A 15,991-nucleotide genomic window follows, 5' to 3' on the forward strand; every position below is an offset into this window, starting at 1 on the left:
TTTCCTTAAAATGCATTTCCTGTATCCTCTCAATTTACAAATTTCTGTTTGGATTGATATTTTTCATATCATAAATAACTGGGTCAGATTTGTCAAATGCACTCCAGATCTTAGCTGCTATTTAACAAAAGTCACTGCCTCACCACAACAAGTAAGCCATTGCGCTGATAATTCTGTTGTACGCAGGATTTTAAACTAGAACTAGATCTTCCTAATTGCTATCATTGTGATTTTGACAAGTTGCTATGTTTGCCATTATTTAAAGGATGTAGACGGGAAATTATCAACTACATTTTAAAAGTCTTTCCATAGGAAAAAAAATTAACAAGACGAAAGGAAAAAAGTACACAGCATAAGAACATTGTATTTAGTTTGTTAAATTTTGCATTCATTGTGGGGGGGACACAACAATCGAAGCAATATACAGTTCTAAAACATGCTGTTCTAAACTTACACTATAATCAATTATACAGCTTCTGAAATGCTTTGGTAGGTTTTTTCATATTTGAATTTAAGAGATGCTTTTCTATCTGGCTCACTTGCCTTTTGAAAAGGTAAGCCTACGCTTAAACTAAAACACTCTCAAACAAAGGCACACTTCAGTGGAAATCTAAATGGATAAAAATGAGCCTTTAGAAAGTTAAAGCACTGCAAACAGCAATCTGTTTGAAGCATGCATTTGAAATAGCAGATCATTTACATGCATGATGCGTGTCTGCATGCAAAAGCTGTTTATTTCTATATTTTTAAAAAGGCATATATGTTTTCAAGAACCAACATATAAAATGCATCACTTGCACAAAAGAATGCTCAACTTCAAAACAGAACACATTTTACCATGTTTATTGGAAGAACTGCTAAAGCAGCTAAATCTGCCTTTCTTCTTTTCCATTAAGTCGTCCAATGTAACCCCTTCGTGTTAAGTATATGTAATCCCATCATTTACGCAGTAGATGGCAGCAGTTGCAATGCAAAAAAATAAAAACGTGTCCACATATACAATACAAGAAATGTCAGACAAAACGCAGAATGAAATTACCAGCCGCACAACTCATCTAAAATCTTTCACCACTTACACTGATTTCTGCATTTTGGACCAAATCCTTGCCCCTTTGGAGTCAATGGGAGTTGTTTCACTGAATTTGAAGGAACGGGGATTTGGTGCATAATTAAAATAACAGTTTATGAAGTATCTTAGCAATTTATTTTTCATCTTAATAGTTAGAATGTGTGCTATTATTCAACAGTACCTAACACTCACTGGTTAACAGTAAAATTTTTTACAGAATTACAAGGGTATCATATAAAACAGGGGTTCTCAAACTGGGGGGTCAGGACCGCTCAGGGGGTTGCGAGGTTATTACATGGGGGGGGAGGGAACTGTCAGCCTCCACCCCAAACCCTGCTTTGCCTCCAACATTTATAATAGTGTTAAATATATAAAAACATATTTTTAATTTATAAGGGGGGGTTGCATTCAGAGGCTTGCTATTTGAAAGGGGTCACCAGTACAAAAGTTTGAGAACCACTGATATAAAATGTTTAAGTTACTGAAGACAGAGGCATAGGTTAAAATTTCAAAAATGATGAACTGACTTAGGAACCTAAATCCCACTTTAAAAGTACGTAGGTCACTTAGCCTAACCCCCATTGATTTAGGCTCCTAAGTGACTCAAGCACTTTTGAGTATTTTAGCCAGTTTAATTTTGCAGTGATTGCAGGACTGAGTCCCTTATTTCTGAATGTGCAGAGATCAGACACACGTCTGTGATCATGAATGTTCCATGTGGAAAAGGGGCATGAATGGAGCTAGCAGGTCTATACTTTATGCTAAAGAATCCTTTCCGGAAATTAGTAATTTGTAGGAATATATTTGGAAGGTGACCACATTTATCTCGCAAGTCTTTACAGACCTTTCCTGGAAGCTCATTATTCTGGTGCTTGTCATTTAAACTTCACTAAGCTCCCAAACCAGAAATTCAGCTTCATAATGCAGACAAGAGGGCTCCTTCCTTCAAGGAAGGTATCTGCTGAATATCTACATAGAGATCTTGCCTCATTTTTTGCATACCTTCACATGTAATCTGAAATGCAGCAGAGCACCTTCAGATAATCTTTGAGTGTCAAATGGAAGGAAGTGAGGCCACTTTGCAGCCCTTACTCCTTCTTCACACATTGCCACAGATCATGCACAAAATTATATTCAGTTCTACTTTTTAAAACACATTTGCACAAATAGGCTAAGAGATTGCCTATTCAGTGGAAATTTCCATTCAGCGTACATAAGTGGGCCTGCTTAGTGCCAATACAACACTGGGAAATCATTAGTTTATTGTATAACAAAAACCAGTGCACTTTTGCACAGCACATTATAAAACCTTTATGACTCAGTCAAATCAAAACTCATTTTCACTTAGTATCCTGAAGGGCACAACTACAACCCAGAGACCTTCTCAGATGCTTACATGTGCTTTGTTTGTTTTATAGGGTGAAATAGACTTAAAGCCTGTGTCTCTGCCCACAGGAGGATCACCCATATCTCAGCTGCACGTGAGGATCTAGCCCATTGGTGTTTTCATCACCCTAATTTTTGTTCATTTTGTTCATTTTTTTCTGCTTGAGATCAAAGCAGGTGGCATCCCTGCAGGCCAAGGTGAAAGTAGGGGGAAAGTATGGGTACAATTTTCAAAAGTGCCTAAGTTTTAGTGCTTTAGGAGTTTTAGTGCTATTAACAAACACACATTTAGCAATAAGGACCCTAGGTCCTATTGACTTTCAATGAGATTTAGGTTAGGTCTACACTACCCGCCTGAATTGGCGGGTAGAAATCGATCTCTTGGGGATTGAATTATCGCGTCTCGTCGGGACGCGACAATCGATCCCCAAATCGATGCTCTTACTCCACCAGCGGAGGTGGGAGTAAGCACCATCGACGGGGAGCCGCGGAGGTCGATTTTGCCGCCGTCCTCACAGCGGGGTAAGTCGGCTCCGATAGGTCGAATTCAGCTATGCTATTCGCGTATCTTAAATCGACCCCCCCCCCCGTAGTGAAGACCTGCCCTTAGGCTCCTACGTGCCTACGTCACTTTTGAAACTGGGACTTAAGGCTTGTCAACACAAGTTTTGTACTGATTTAGCTATAATCGGCACCTAAACACTGGCAGATTTTTAAACTGATAAAGTTAAAATTATACAAAAACTGTGTAGGCACCTAAGTCACTTAAGAGTTTTTGAAAATTGTACCCACTATCTAGAATCTCCCAAACAAGCTCAGCTAGTAGCTAAAATACATGGACTTATTTATTTACTTTGCAGATACTAGGGGAAAGATCTTTGGTGGTGCTAGAGCTCCACTAGGAACAGCTGAAGAAACAGGAGGGAAAAAAAGTGGCTTTAAGCTACCTTTGCACTCCCTGACTTCTAGGGCTGTTGAAGGGCAATTTGGGGGTTCCTCTAAATAACATCTGGCTGCAAAGTCCCACTACAGCTTGGGGAATCTCCAGCTGGCCAGATCTGCCAGCTATCTGGCTGCTTCCTGCTGCTGGAACAGTACAAAACAGCCAGAGGAGGAACTGAACCTCTGTCCCTCAGTGTCTAAAAGCTGACGGACAGCATTCAAAGGAGACATTAACAGTTCAAAGACAATGCAGCACCAATGGAGTTCTGATAAATGCATTAGGGTCCAGATTTTCAAAGAACTCTCACTGAAGTTAATAGGAATAATGAGAGTGTTGTGGTGATTAGTTAGTTAGTACAGGGCTTTGAAAATGTAACCTGCTAAGTGCTCAGCAGCAGAGTTGTATTGTATTGGTTGAAATGACTCTCCTCTGTCATTCCTCATATATTTCTCATGTTATCAGTTTCGTTTTGACATAGGATAAATAACTGTCCTTGCCCCTGCAAGGCTGCCCATGGTCTGAACATCAATGTCAAGGTTTTTCCCAAAAATGTGTTTTAATTACTTTCTCCTGCAAATTCCCTGCCCTGAAAGTATCTTCTGACAATTAACATAACCTAAAATAACATAATCATTAACAATGTACAAACAAAGGCTGCCCCATTCTTTCCACAGCTAAGTAAAGACATGGTTCTGCTGTATGGGGGAACCTAACCCACAGAGAAGCCATTCCCAGATCTCCACCGCCTGTTGCAAGCCACTGAGCACTGCTCTGGGGCAGGTCTCTTTAGGGCAGTGCAAGTATAGGTCTGAGATTAGGACAGGCTGCCAAAGGGATGGGATCTGGCCACTACGTCTGCAAATGTCATGGGTCTCCTGGCCAACAACCCCATTAGTGGCTGCATGGATGTACAGCAATCTGCCATTGAGTTGGGCAAGAAGATTGTGACCTTGTATAAGTCCCATGCACAAGGTCTGTTTTCTCAGGTGTTGTTCAGTGACCACTGTGACATTGCACTCCATATTTTTAAAAAATATGTTTGTAAGGGTGGATACGATGTAACTGGAATATACTTTATGCAAAAGGTCTCTTGTAAGGTATCATTAAAAGCTTATAATCTACTGAGTGTCATCATCATCCTATTTGTATGAATGTATCATTCTTGTATCTGAAAGTAGGAATATGAAATATAACTCTGAGGTTCTATTGTAATTATGCAAAGTGTGGGCAATCAATGGTGGTTTGGAATCTTGATGGCTCCCATTAATTAGGACAATTGGTTGTAGATGGCTCTGTTTACTTGTAAGCCTTCCTGTATACGTGCTGGGTAATGAAGTCTCACAGGACATGTGAACATGTCACATGATACTGGAATCCATCTTTAATCCAGTGCTTTTCCATTTAGATGGAGGGGGGGAACCCAGAGAGAGACAAAGGATTCCCGCCTTGTGCCAAAGCTGTAAAAGGGGGTGGAATAGAACAAAGGGATCCCAGTCATGTGGAATCCCCTGCTTTTCATCTAAGATGCCTGCTGGAACTAACAAGAACTGTACCAGGGGAAAGGATTGGGCCCAGATTAAGAAGTCTAGTCTGTGAAAGAAGCTTATTGAAACATCTCTGAGGGTGAGATTTACCTGTATTCAGTTTCCTAATGTATTAGGCTTAGACTTGCGTGTTTTGGCTTTATTTTACTTGGTAACTTACTTTGTTCTGTTATTTCTTGGAACCACTTAAATCCTACTTTTTATTCTTAATAAAATGACTTTTGTTTATTATTGAACCCAGAGTAAGTGATTAGTACCTGGGGGAGCAAACAGCTGTGCATATCTCTCTATCAGTGTTATAGAGGGTGGACAATTTATGAGTTTACCCTGTATAAGCTTTATACAGAGTAAAATGGATTTATTTGGGGTTCAGACCCCATTGGGAGCTGGGTGTCTGGGTGCTGGAGACAGGAGCACTTTGTAAGCTGTTTTCAGTTAAGTCTGCAGCTTTGGGGGTGTGGTTCAGACTCTGGGTCTGTGTTGCAGCAGGCTTGCGTGTCTGACTCAACAAGACAGGGTTCTGGAGGCCCAAACTGGCAGAGAAAATGGGCTCGGAGTAGTCTCAGCACATCAGGTGACAGTCCCAACGGGGTCTCTGTGATCGAACCATCACAACCACCATGTGGACACAGACTGTACTCTCTAAAACATACACATTTCTTTTATTTATCTTAGTCTTTTATACTGACACCCATTACGCCAGTATATGAGTGCTTTCCACATAAGATCAATAGCAATAGCAATGCTTAGTGAACTCCAGACTGTCTCTGCCTCTTCTGCCTTTCAAGGATAAAAACTCTGCATGGGGTGTCTTTTATACATATACATTACCCCTTTTAGGTAACAACACCAGCCCAAGCTTGCCTCCCACTCTCCCACAGTATCAAGGATAAAACTCTGTTTCCTCTAAGACAGTAACATGGGTTCAGACTTTATTGGCACTGTGAACCAAAAGTCTAATCTTCTGGAATCCGGAACTCTGGGGACAGGAGTTAGCCTAAATATTATTTTTATGTGACAATAAGTTCCAAAACCAAAAAAATGATTTCAATAAATTTCAGGAACAAACCACACAATATTTACCAGTTTTGACAAACATTATGCCTGGAAATCATTTCTAGCTACAACGCTGATTTGCAAATCAATGAAGTATTACATTGATGTTCAAAAGCTAAGACATTATTGAAATATTTTAAACATATGGTAACAAATATGTTTAAAAGAATGCAATTTCTTATAATTAAATAACAATACTATACTTGCAATATCAATAACAATGAATATGTATTAATGTAATAAGGAATACTGTTCCGAGTTTCTGTCCATGACAAATCACTCCTTGCCAGATTCTGATACCTTTAATTATACTGAATAGTATCTTGCTGGGTAAATAGCTCCCACTGGTTCCAGTAGAACTATCTGAGGAGTACTCAACATAAATAAGGGTGTCAAAATCTGGCCCTCAACCTCCAATCTTATGGGTAACCGCATTTCGTTAAGAAACCCCACAACAGAAATGTTTTAATTCCACATGGTCACTCATCTACAGCATCATACATTTCATATTAAAACTTTAATCACTACTTTTCAAATAAAGTAGGAAGTATAAAAACCTTTCCATTAGAGGTATATTTGAAATTTCTGAGTTACACAGACTTTAGCTGACAACTACAAACCCTGTACAATTGTTGCAAAGTCATAAAATTAACCTCTTCATTGTAGACATTTCTGCTAAGACTTTTTGGTGTAGAAGCATTTGAGGACTTTCATGATATAAATCTGAAGGTGTTAAAACATTTATTGTTACCATTGTCATTATTACAGTACTCTATAATAGGTGAACTATATAAAGAAAGCAACAGTGACCGTTTTTTAATGTTGACTAAAAGTCCACAAAGATTTCAAGTATTTCACCTCATGTAAACACTCTTCATAAAGATATCTTCATATACCATGCTTAGGGCTATTCTACATGGCAAATTACTACACGGCAAATTAGTGCACTGTGGAGTCACACCCTGGCTTGCTGTACATTAACCCACTGCCTAGACCTAGCCTTAACTGCTAGACAAGAGGGGATGTCTGAAGTGTAATTTCTTTCCTCACAGAATTAGTGGAAACCATCTTTTTTAACACAATAGAAGGCTTAAACATTTAATCTTTAGGTTTTTCTCAATGTCTCCTGTTTCTTGGGGTTTGAATGTGGAGTTAAGAATGTACTTTTCTGAGTCATTTTCTTCTAACTCTAATACACACAACCACTGACAATCATATATCCCTTTTGGCTATGCCAGTAAGAGTCTAGATTTGAAATGTCATTGAGTTGCATGCAATTTGTATAGCCACTATTATTTTAGAAACCAAAAATAAAATAGAAAACCTTTATAAAACAATGCTTTTCAAACCTTAATAGTGGGTATCAAAATAGAGTGTGGATCACAGTTTGTACAGGAGTAAAGCAGGGCAAAATCTGGGGATACGTTTCCAGTCCATTTGTTATGGCAGTAGGTAAATGAATATTAATAAAGATGTGGATACTCAACTAATGCAAATTTTTACACAACACTAAATTAGTATAGTAATATTTGATATGCTATATCCTCTCCCTTATTTCAACTTTTCTCCAAGCAGTCCAATTGTCTTTCAGTGGGAGTATAAAGTGTAAAGAATACGTACTGTTCCGTTTGCCTTCTTCATCACCCTCCTCCTCATTCTCAGGGTCAATGTCTTCTGCCTGTGTAATCCAATCTAAATATCCCTTCAGATCCTCTTCAAGCTGCTGCTTTTCACGCAGCTTCTGAAAGTCCCCTCGGGCTTTGGCTTTTTCTCTTTCCTTGGAAAATTCCCTATTGAATTCAGATAAAACAGAACAAATATTGATTATAAGGCTGCATGGCATTTTTGACAAGGAATCTACATTGAAGACTAGATTTGACACAGCAAAAGAACTAAAGATACTATACAGAAGATTTGAAAGATTTGTTCAAAGCAAGACTGTGGTGCTAAAAGTTCATGCCAAATTTCTTTCAAGCTACACTTTTCATAACTGGTAATACATACAGTTTATAAAAATCAAGAATTCTATTTACCAAAGAGTACAGTTTCTATGATTTTGGCCTCTACACTCTTTGAAGCCTCAACTGTTGTGAAATTTAAGTCTAATTAAAAAACTTAAACATTATTCTGTCCGGCTCCACCACAATTTATACTCCCGGTTTTAGCAACATACTCCCCAACTGAACTGAGGGTACTTTGAGAGAGTGCTGCTTCCAACACAAAAAGAAGATGGTGGTTTAGACTTGCCCTCACCTCTGCTAACTCTGAGTTAGGTGCTTTGCCAAAACTATTTATGTCAGTACATGTCCTGACTATGCTTCACAGACAAAGGATCTCCCTTAGGTTGTCTTACTTTCCATTAGGTCAAGTAGAGAGGTTGCTCAAGATTCTGAACCTTTTTCCCCTTTGTTCTCTGTGAGAAGGCCTCCCAAATCCTGTTACTCATAAATCAGGATTATGCCCTTTTGACTGGTCGTCCATTTGTTAGGAAATATATTCTATCTAGTTCAGCCTTTTGTGATTCCATTCATCCCTTGTGCCACTTCTTATCACGAGATTATCTTCAAATGGTGTGTGGCTCATACTCTGCCCTTACTTATACCCGGGTGTTACCACAATGACTTCCAACTTTCTTGCAACATGCACTTTGACACATGGTCCACACAGATTTTTGAGACACATTGTGCAATATCATGGCTGTGAGCTCCAGGTCTTCCTTTGCTAGAGTGTTCAAACATTTTCTAAGGTGCTTAAGTACCAATAGATATGGTACTTGTGTAAAGAACCATAGGTTGCAAATAGGTTACAAGTGATAGTACTGTCACTATAGGACTTCTTGCAAAAGATCTGAAGGGTCCTCATCTTAAACCTATCATTGGACCTAATTTTGTCCACAGATAGGCGGGCAATTCTTCCATTGGATTCAACAGAAGTTTTGCCCTTCTACCAGGGGAAGGAATTGGTCCCATTATTTGGAAAGTAAAGCATACTCTATTGGAAAATTTCCAGCCAGTTTGTGACAGGCACAAAGGAAGCTTAACAAAGAGGTATTCATATAGATACCTCTGAAATAAGATGGGCTAGATTGTGTCTATTAGGCTGGCCCACATTTATATGGGTGATTATTACAAAAGAAAATGCCCATCGTTTGGGTTTCACTTTAATGAAATGACATTACAGCTTGGGGAACAACTAACTACATTTTTAATTCAATCGTTTACAAAAATATTACAACTGCTAGGTATTAGAAACTAAATAAAATGGTTTACATCAAATGTAGGTATGCAGACCAGATATTTGTACTTCAGCTCCACTTCTAATCCAATTTATAAGATCTAATAGTGATCAATACATTGCACAGGAAATGATAGAATAGACACCTCAAGCAAACAAGCATTGCAAAAGAAACGCCCACCCCCAATAATCCCACACTGGCCAATTTTTAAACCAGTGCAAGTAAGAGAAGAATTTGGCCTTCTGTATTTTTAATAGAACACTCATTTAGATATTTATGTTGATAGATTTATTGAAAGTTAAGAAAATTAGTGACTTTCTGGAAAGAAAACTGCAGACTTATGAGAAGGGGCCAACTCTTGGGCAGTGCACCTATGTCCAGTTTGGCAGGGTGGATGGAATCCCTCCCAACCCGGTGGCAGAAAGTGGGACAGCCAGGGAGACACACCCTATCCTCCCCTTAGGAGAGGAGTTTTGGCCAGTGAATTTGTGTAGCCCTGTGTCTGATGACCCACATTCCTTCATCCACTTTGTTACAGAGAATGCCAACTGGGAGCTGTGCTCCCTGATGTACAGGTAGTGCAGAGTCCCCTTGGGCACAGGGCTGTATTAAGGAATAAGTATAGGCACATACCTAAGGCTTCCACCCTGGCTATGCCATTGAAATTGCAACTTTCATTTAAAAATAAATTATGTTTCTAGACGTCACTGTTGCCAAGAAAACCTTGTAAACATTACCTGAGTGTAACTAATGCAGACAGCCTGAAACAATAGCTTTGAGAGGCATGAACTGCCCTGTTCATTTTAATAGAGTATTCAGTTCCATTCTCTGAGTCCTCCCTCTGCAGAATCTTCTTGGTTGACTGGAGGCTGAGTCATCCCTCACCCATACAGAACCCAGCCCTCCTGAAGGCAAGGAGCAGTAGTCCAGTGAGGGAACTGTACTCCAAAGAGGAGCAGGGGCAAGCTACCACCAGCCCTTGTGTGGATCGGTGGCCCCTGACACCACTACTCCAGGGAGAGGCGTGATTATAGTGCAGGGGCATAACCTACTTATAACCTTCACTAGTTTATTGATAAGAAGAAACTATCAGCTGCAATGATTTTAATACTGTTTAAAGAATTGTGAGAATATGTAAATAAATCTAAAAAATAAATAGAGTAGAATCTACTTAGTTTTCTCTTGTTTGGAATGATTGTATAATTTATAGTTTGCAGTGTTGTTGTAGTCGTGTTGGTCATGAGAGAGACAAGGTAGGTGAGGTAATATCTTTTATTGGTGGAAGGGACAAGCTTTCGAGCTTCACAGGAAGAGGAAGAGCTCTGCGAAGCTCAAAAGCTTGTCCCTTCCACAAACAGAAACTGGTCCAATAAATGATATTACCTCACCTAGCTGTTCTCGCTGTATAATTTACACATGAAGGAGATCAGTTTATACTGCTCTCATTCACTGTAGCATTCCATGTAAATAAAAGATATTTTGGGGGGATGCACACATGATGCAACTCCAAACTATATATATTTGACCCATTACTTCAAGAGCAATGGCATTAGTATTTGGTTGAATGGTGAGCTCAATAAAGCAGCTGTACTTGTAATTGTCACGAAAACTGGAAATGTGTATTCAAGCCTAACCCAAACCATCAGTGGCAGAAGCAATGTGGGAAAAGATCCCTTTGAATTTACAGCAACATTTCCATAAAATTCGCAGACTGTCCATAGTCCCTGATAAACCCCAGTGTCCGCAGACTGGTACACCTTACAGAAGATAGTCTGGATTTATGCTGACCTTTGTGGGAGTGGGAGCTATATCCTTATTAATAGAGAAAGCAGTGGGAGCCCGCAACTAAATATGATATCCTCACACTCTGAATTTCAACCGTTATACCCTGAAATTTTTTTCATTCCATATCACATATTTCTAAAAGGTATGGATCAGTGGTTCTCAAACTATTGTACTGGTGACCCTTTTCACATAGCAAGCCTCTGAGTGCAACCCCCCTTAAAAATTAAAAACACTTGTTTATATATTTAACACCATTATAAATGCTGGAGGCAAAGTGGGGTTTGGGGTGGAGGCTGACAGCTTGCGACCCCCCATGTAATAACCTCACGACCCCCTGAGAGGACCCGACCCCCAGTTTGAGAATCCCTGGTATGGATTGTTCATACCACTAGATTTACCACTGCAGGCCCTCCACTGCCAATCCTATAATTTTAAAGCTTAGTTTGCCAACCGACAAAGTCTACACTGGTGTAAACTTCTTCAGAAATGTCCCCTTTAGGTATTTCTTTTTTCTTAAAGGAACTACTACTCAGGGATATGTCAGGATCTAAAAAGTTCTTCCCCATTACATTTTTATACAGAGCTCAGTGACCATAGACAGTTTAAGAAGTTTTAATGAGCTCCTCCTTAAAATTAAACCTGTTCTCTCCACCCTTTCTCAGTTTGGTACAGTTGTTCATTAAGGGCTGAAATTCAAACACAGCCAAACACAGGTAATGAGCAATTTTAGTATAAATTTTGTGTCTCTTTATTTAGTGTAGGAACTGAATTTTATCAGCCCTCATCAGAAAATACTTCCCAGTTAACATGATGTCACAAGGACAATTGTTGAAGCCCTTATCCTTTTGAAGCTAGTAACTTTTCTTCACGTGAAATGACATATTAGAAAATAAATGTGAGTTTTAATCAAATAAGAACTGCAGGATTTAGCTCAAATATTTTTAATAAGATATGTGCAATCATAGGTACAGAGTTGTGTTGCCAATACTGTATGACATGTAAATAATAGAAAGCTTCTTATTTTTAAATATTACATCTAAGTTTGGTGTCAGTATACTGCCTTCCTAGAGTGGCGTAAAAGTGTTCCATGAACGGCTTTGGGCCTTTTCACAAAGCAAATATATTAATTGTTTAATTTATTCAAGAATTAAAGAGCTCTTCACATGCAATCACTCCACTTTTGTCTTTCACTTGATATTGCAGAAACTAAATATGGAGGCATTTACTACGGCTCTTCCCAGTTAGGATTTAATTCAACAAAAATTAGATTTGGCATACACAGAACACAATCCTGATTTATTAGATGGCATTTTAATGAAGCTGGAGAACACCAGCACTCACTTTCCCTTTACTATTCTCCACCAAGCATCCCGAGAGGAGATACTTAAAAAGGGCATCTCCTTTTACAAAAATATTTATGAAAAAAAAGCCCCTCAGCAGATCTGTCTGAGAATTAAGTTCTTTATTGAAAAATTTAAAAAGTTTAGTTGTTTGGGCAGACAGGGTCATAAGTCCTTTAGAACAATCGTTCTCAACCAGGGATATGTGTATCCCTGGGGGTACGCAGAGGTCTTCCAGGGGGTACATCAACTTGCCTAGATATTTGCCTAGTTTTACAACAGGCTACGTAAAAATCACTAGCGAAGTCAGTACAAACTAAAATTTCATACAGACAATGACTTGTTTATACTGCCCTATAGACTGAAATGTAAGTACAATATTTATATTCCAATTGATTTACTTTATAATTATATGGTATACATGAGAAAGTAAGCATTTTTTCAGTAACAGTGTGCTCTGACACTTCTGTATTTTTATGTCTGATTTTGTAAGCAAGTAGTTTTTAAGTGAGGTGAAAGTTGGGGGTACCCAAGACAAACCAGACTCCTGAAAGGAGCACAGTAGTCTAGAAAGGTTGAGAGCCACTGCTTTAGAAAATCATGTTTGCTTCATAGAAGGCTGGTTTTAAGCCCATATTGGATACAGAGGGTACAAAAGGGGCAGTGCTCGTTTCCGTGATTTGCCCACTTAGCTGTGGGTTTGCTATCCCAGAGGTGGTATCTCTTGAGAAAATAGCTACCCTGGTGTGCTGTGGAATCAAGACAAGGGACTTTTGTTGGCTGCTGCCAAGACTTTTTACTTTGCTCAGTTAAGTTGTTCAGGTTTGCTTCAGAAGAGTGATGGATATATGATGTTTGTGGGTTAAGCACTATTGAAAGCTGCCGCTATTGAAAGGATTAAAGTAAAACAAGTCATTTAAGAAAAGAAACAATTGGCACGGCTGCTACTTCTAGCAGCACTTCATTCATGGCTGAACCAGCTTTTAACTTTCACTTTTTATTAAAATAAGTGCACGCAGGGAATTAAGCACAGTCTTCTACATACATAGTTAATTTTTTGGGGTGATTTTAAACGAAGCATAGAAGTCAGGCATTGTCATGGTGAAGTGCGACTGCAATTTATCAGTGGGGGAAGTTGCAGCAGCATTTTATCCCCAAGATTATGATGTTTTTCACTTTTATTTTTAAAAAAGCTGACCATACAAGGGAGTGTAATTCCCTTCATGGGTCTCCATTTAAAACCATGCGTTAACTTCAATGGAGTTGAATAGGTTTAACTGAGTGCAGAATTTGGCTGTATGGTAGGTTTTCTGTCACAGTACAACGGTGAAAAAATCATCCCTTAGACATACACACCTGGCCTTCTCTGAAATTAATAGAAACCATGTGCGCATGTCGGAGAGCAGAATTTCGCCATATGGGATAAGCTTGTTATCACTATAGTCTTCATAGGTGTCCTCCCCCAAATTTGATTGGGCCAGACTCTGCTTTCACATCAGTGTAAACTATAAACTTTGGCAGAGTTACTTTGGGTACACTAGCATATATGAGCTCAAACTCTGGCCTACTGCCTATAAAATCTCAGTTTAAAAATAAAGCTCTTTTAATGAGCATTTAACAAGCATATGAGTCAACAAACTTCTATTTTTGTTTTAACTCCTACAGTTTAAAAACAGCCAAACTGATTACTGATTCATATTTTTAAACACAACATGCTCCCAGGCTAAGACTCTGTAGGCCAGCCTGCCAACATTGCGAGGGATACCTTTTTGCAAGTCTGGCCTAATGAGAAACACTTCTACAAAGTCTTAAAATCAAATATGTTTTTCATCAACTTCTCTATTTTCTTTCAAAGTAGCTTCTTCCTTCAAAGTAACCTGCTTTTTGATTAGTGACCTATTATCTACATAATTCCGATTTCCCCTTCTTCCCAAATACGGTACCACTGAATCAGGATACACAGTCTGCCTGTAATGTGACTGTCCATTGATCAAGTTCAACATGATCATAATTTGTAGCACAGACAGGTCCTTAATAATATTCTGTAACCAGAGAAAAGCTTTCTAAAGTCCTGTCTACACTACAAAAGGCAGCTGTATTATAACTGAGTCAAAGTCAGTTGAAAGAACAGGAGTACTTGTGGCACCTTAGAGACTAACAAATTTATTAGTTAGTCTCTAAGGTGCCACAAGTACTCCTGTTCTTTTTGCGGATACAGACTAACACGGCTGCTACTCTGAAAAATGTCAGTTGAGTTTGCAGTGCCGATGTGAGATCATTGAGTACAGAATTGCTTACAGATTCCTCTTCAAGAATCCAGTGTATTTAGTGACTGAACTGGCAGCTTTGCTCCTTGCTGACTAAAAAGGGCCTTTGTCTCTTTGCCAAATGAGGATCTGGAGACTGCCCCCGATCAGTTTATCTATGCAAGTACAGTACCACCTGCAACAAGCAATGCTGAGGGAAAAGCAGGGCCAACGAGAAGGGGGGAAGCCAGTACAAACTACCGGGGCCCAGCAGTCCAGAAGGGGGCCCAGCTTCCCCAGCTTCCTCCCCCCGTCATAGGCCCTGCTTAGCCGGTCCACCCTTGCTGGGGTGCCCGAAAATTTTTTTTCACAGGGGCCCGAACCTGCTCTCGGCAGCCCTGGGCAAAAGCATACAAACTGAAGCGGTGTACATTCATGCCCTGATACTTTGGAGCAATTATTTCATGCCAGGTCTTTCTAAAGAAGCCAAATGGTTCCTGCTGCTATGCATAAACAGAGATTCTCTCTTTATATTGGGATAGATTTTCTTCTGTGGGGGAGAACTGCTTAGCATAGCAGAGTGGCGGTGGGGGACATGCAGTCTGGGAGCTGGTTACAGCTCTGATTCTCTGCCTGGCTCAGCCTAACTCGGGGCAGGTTAGACCAACCATAGAGTCCTTAAAGGACCATCTCCTAAATGAGAATAGCCAGAACACAGCACTGAGAACCACTGATATAATCTACCCAGCCATCAATGCAGATTCTCCAAATTCCCATTTGTCTGAAGAGAGGATTCACAGAATAATGGAATTTTTTGTACTTACACGCTTACAATGTGGATGAATAGCACATAGAGAGGGTTTCATGGAGTAGTAACCAAAACAATCAATGAATTAGCAGACTCAAATCAGACAAAGAATTCAAACTTTAAACAGTACAAATAAATATACACAAGCACTCACACCCGGTTGCACATATACCATGAAACAGAGAGACAAATAAAATAGACAAACTATAATGTAGACTATATCCTTAATTACTGGTTTTTGTATACAGTATAGTTACTTGCTCTGTTGCACGTCTAAAATAACTGTATGCTGGATCCTGCAGTCTTTATTTATCCTGAACTCCTATTGATCCCAGTGGGAGTTAAGCTCAAGTAAGGAGGATTGGGTCCTTTATAAGGAAAACATTATGATATTCACTTCCTTTATTTAGTTAATGTAGTCAGTTGGAGTTAGCAATTGAGCAAAATATACAGTACATTCTGGCCATGGCAGTCCTGGTGCAGTTCTGCTGCACAAAGGAATGCAGCAAGAGGTGACAGACTTCTGCGGGGGTAGTGGACTCCTTGAATGGCATAGAGCCAGCTCCATGCAAGATGCTG

General features: G+C 39.4%; 1 protein-coding gene across 1 annotated transcript in view; it reads right to left on the minus strand.

The window, feature by feature from the left end:
* Positions 1–15,991, minus strand: part of CACNA1D (calcium voltage-gated channel subunit alpha1 D) — a gene marked incomplete in the record, with an annotated part of 323,715 nt that overhangs the window by 145,065 nt on the left and 162,659 nt on the right. The window contains 1 exon segment of the mRNA XM_034775831.1: positions 7,619–7,788. Coding sequence (XP_034631722.1) covers positions 7,619–7,788 — 170 coding nt within the window.

The sequence above is a fragment of the Trachemys scripta genome, chromosome 7 (assembly GCF_013100865.1).
Source record: "Trachemys scripta elegans isolate TJP31775 chromosome 7, CAS_Tse_1.0, whole genome shotgun sequence".
NCBI classification, from domain to species: domain Eukaryota; kingdom Metazoa; phylum Chordata; order Testudines; family Emydidae; genus Trachemys; species Trachemys scripta.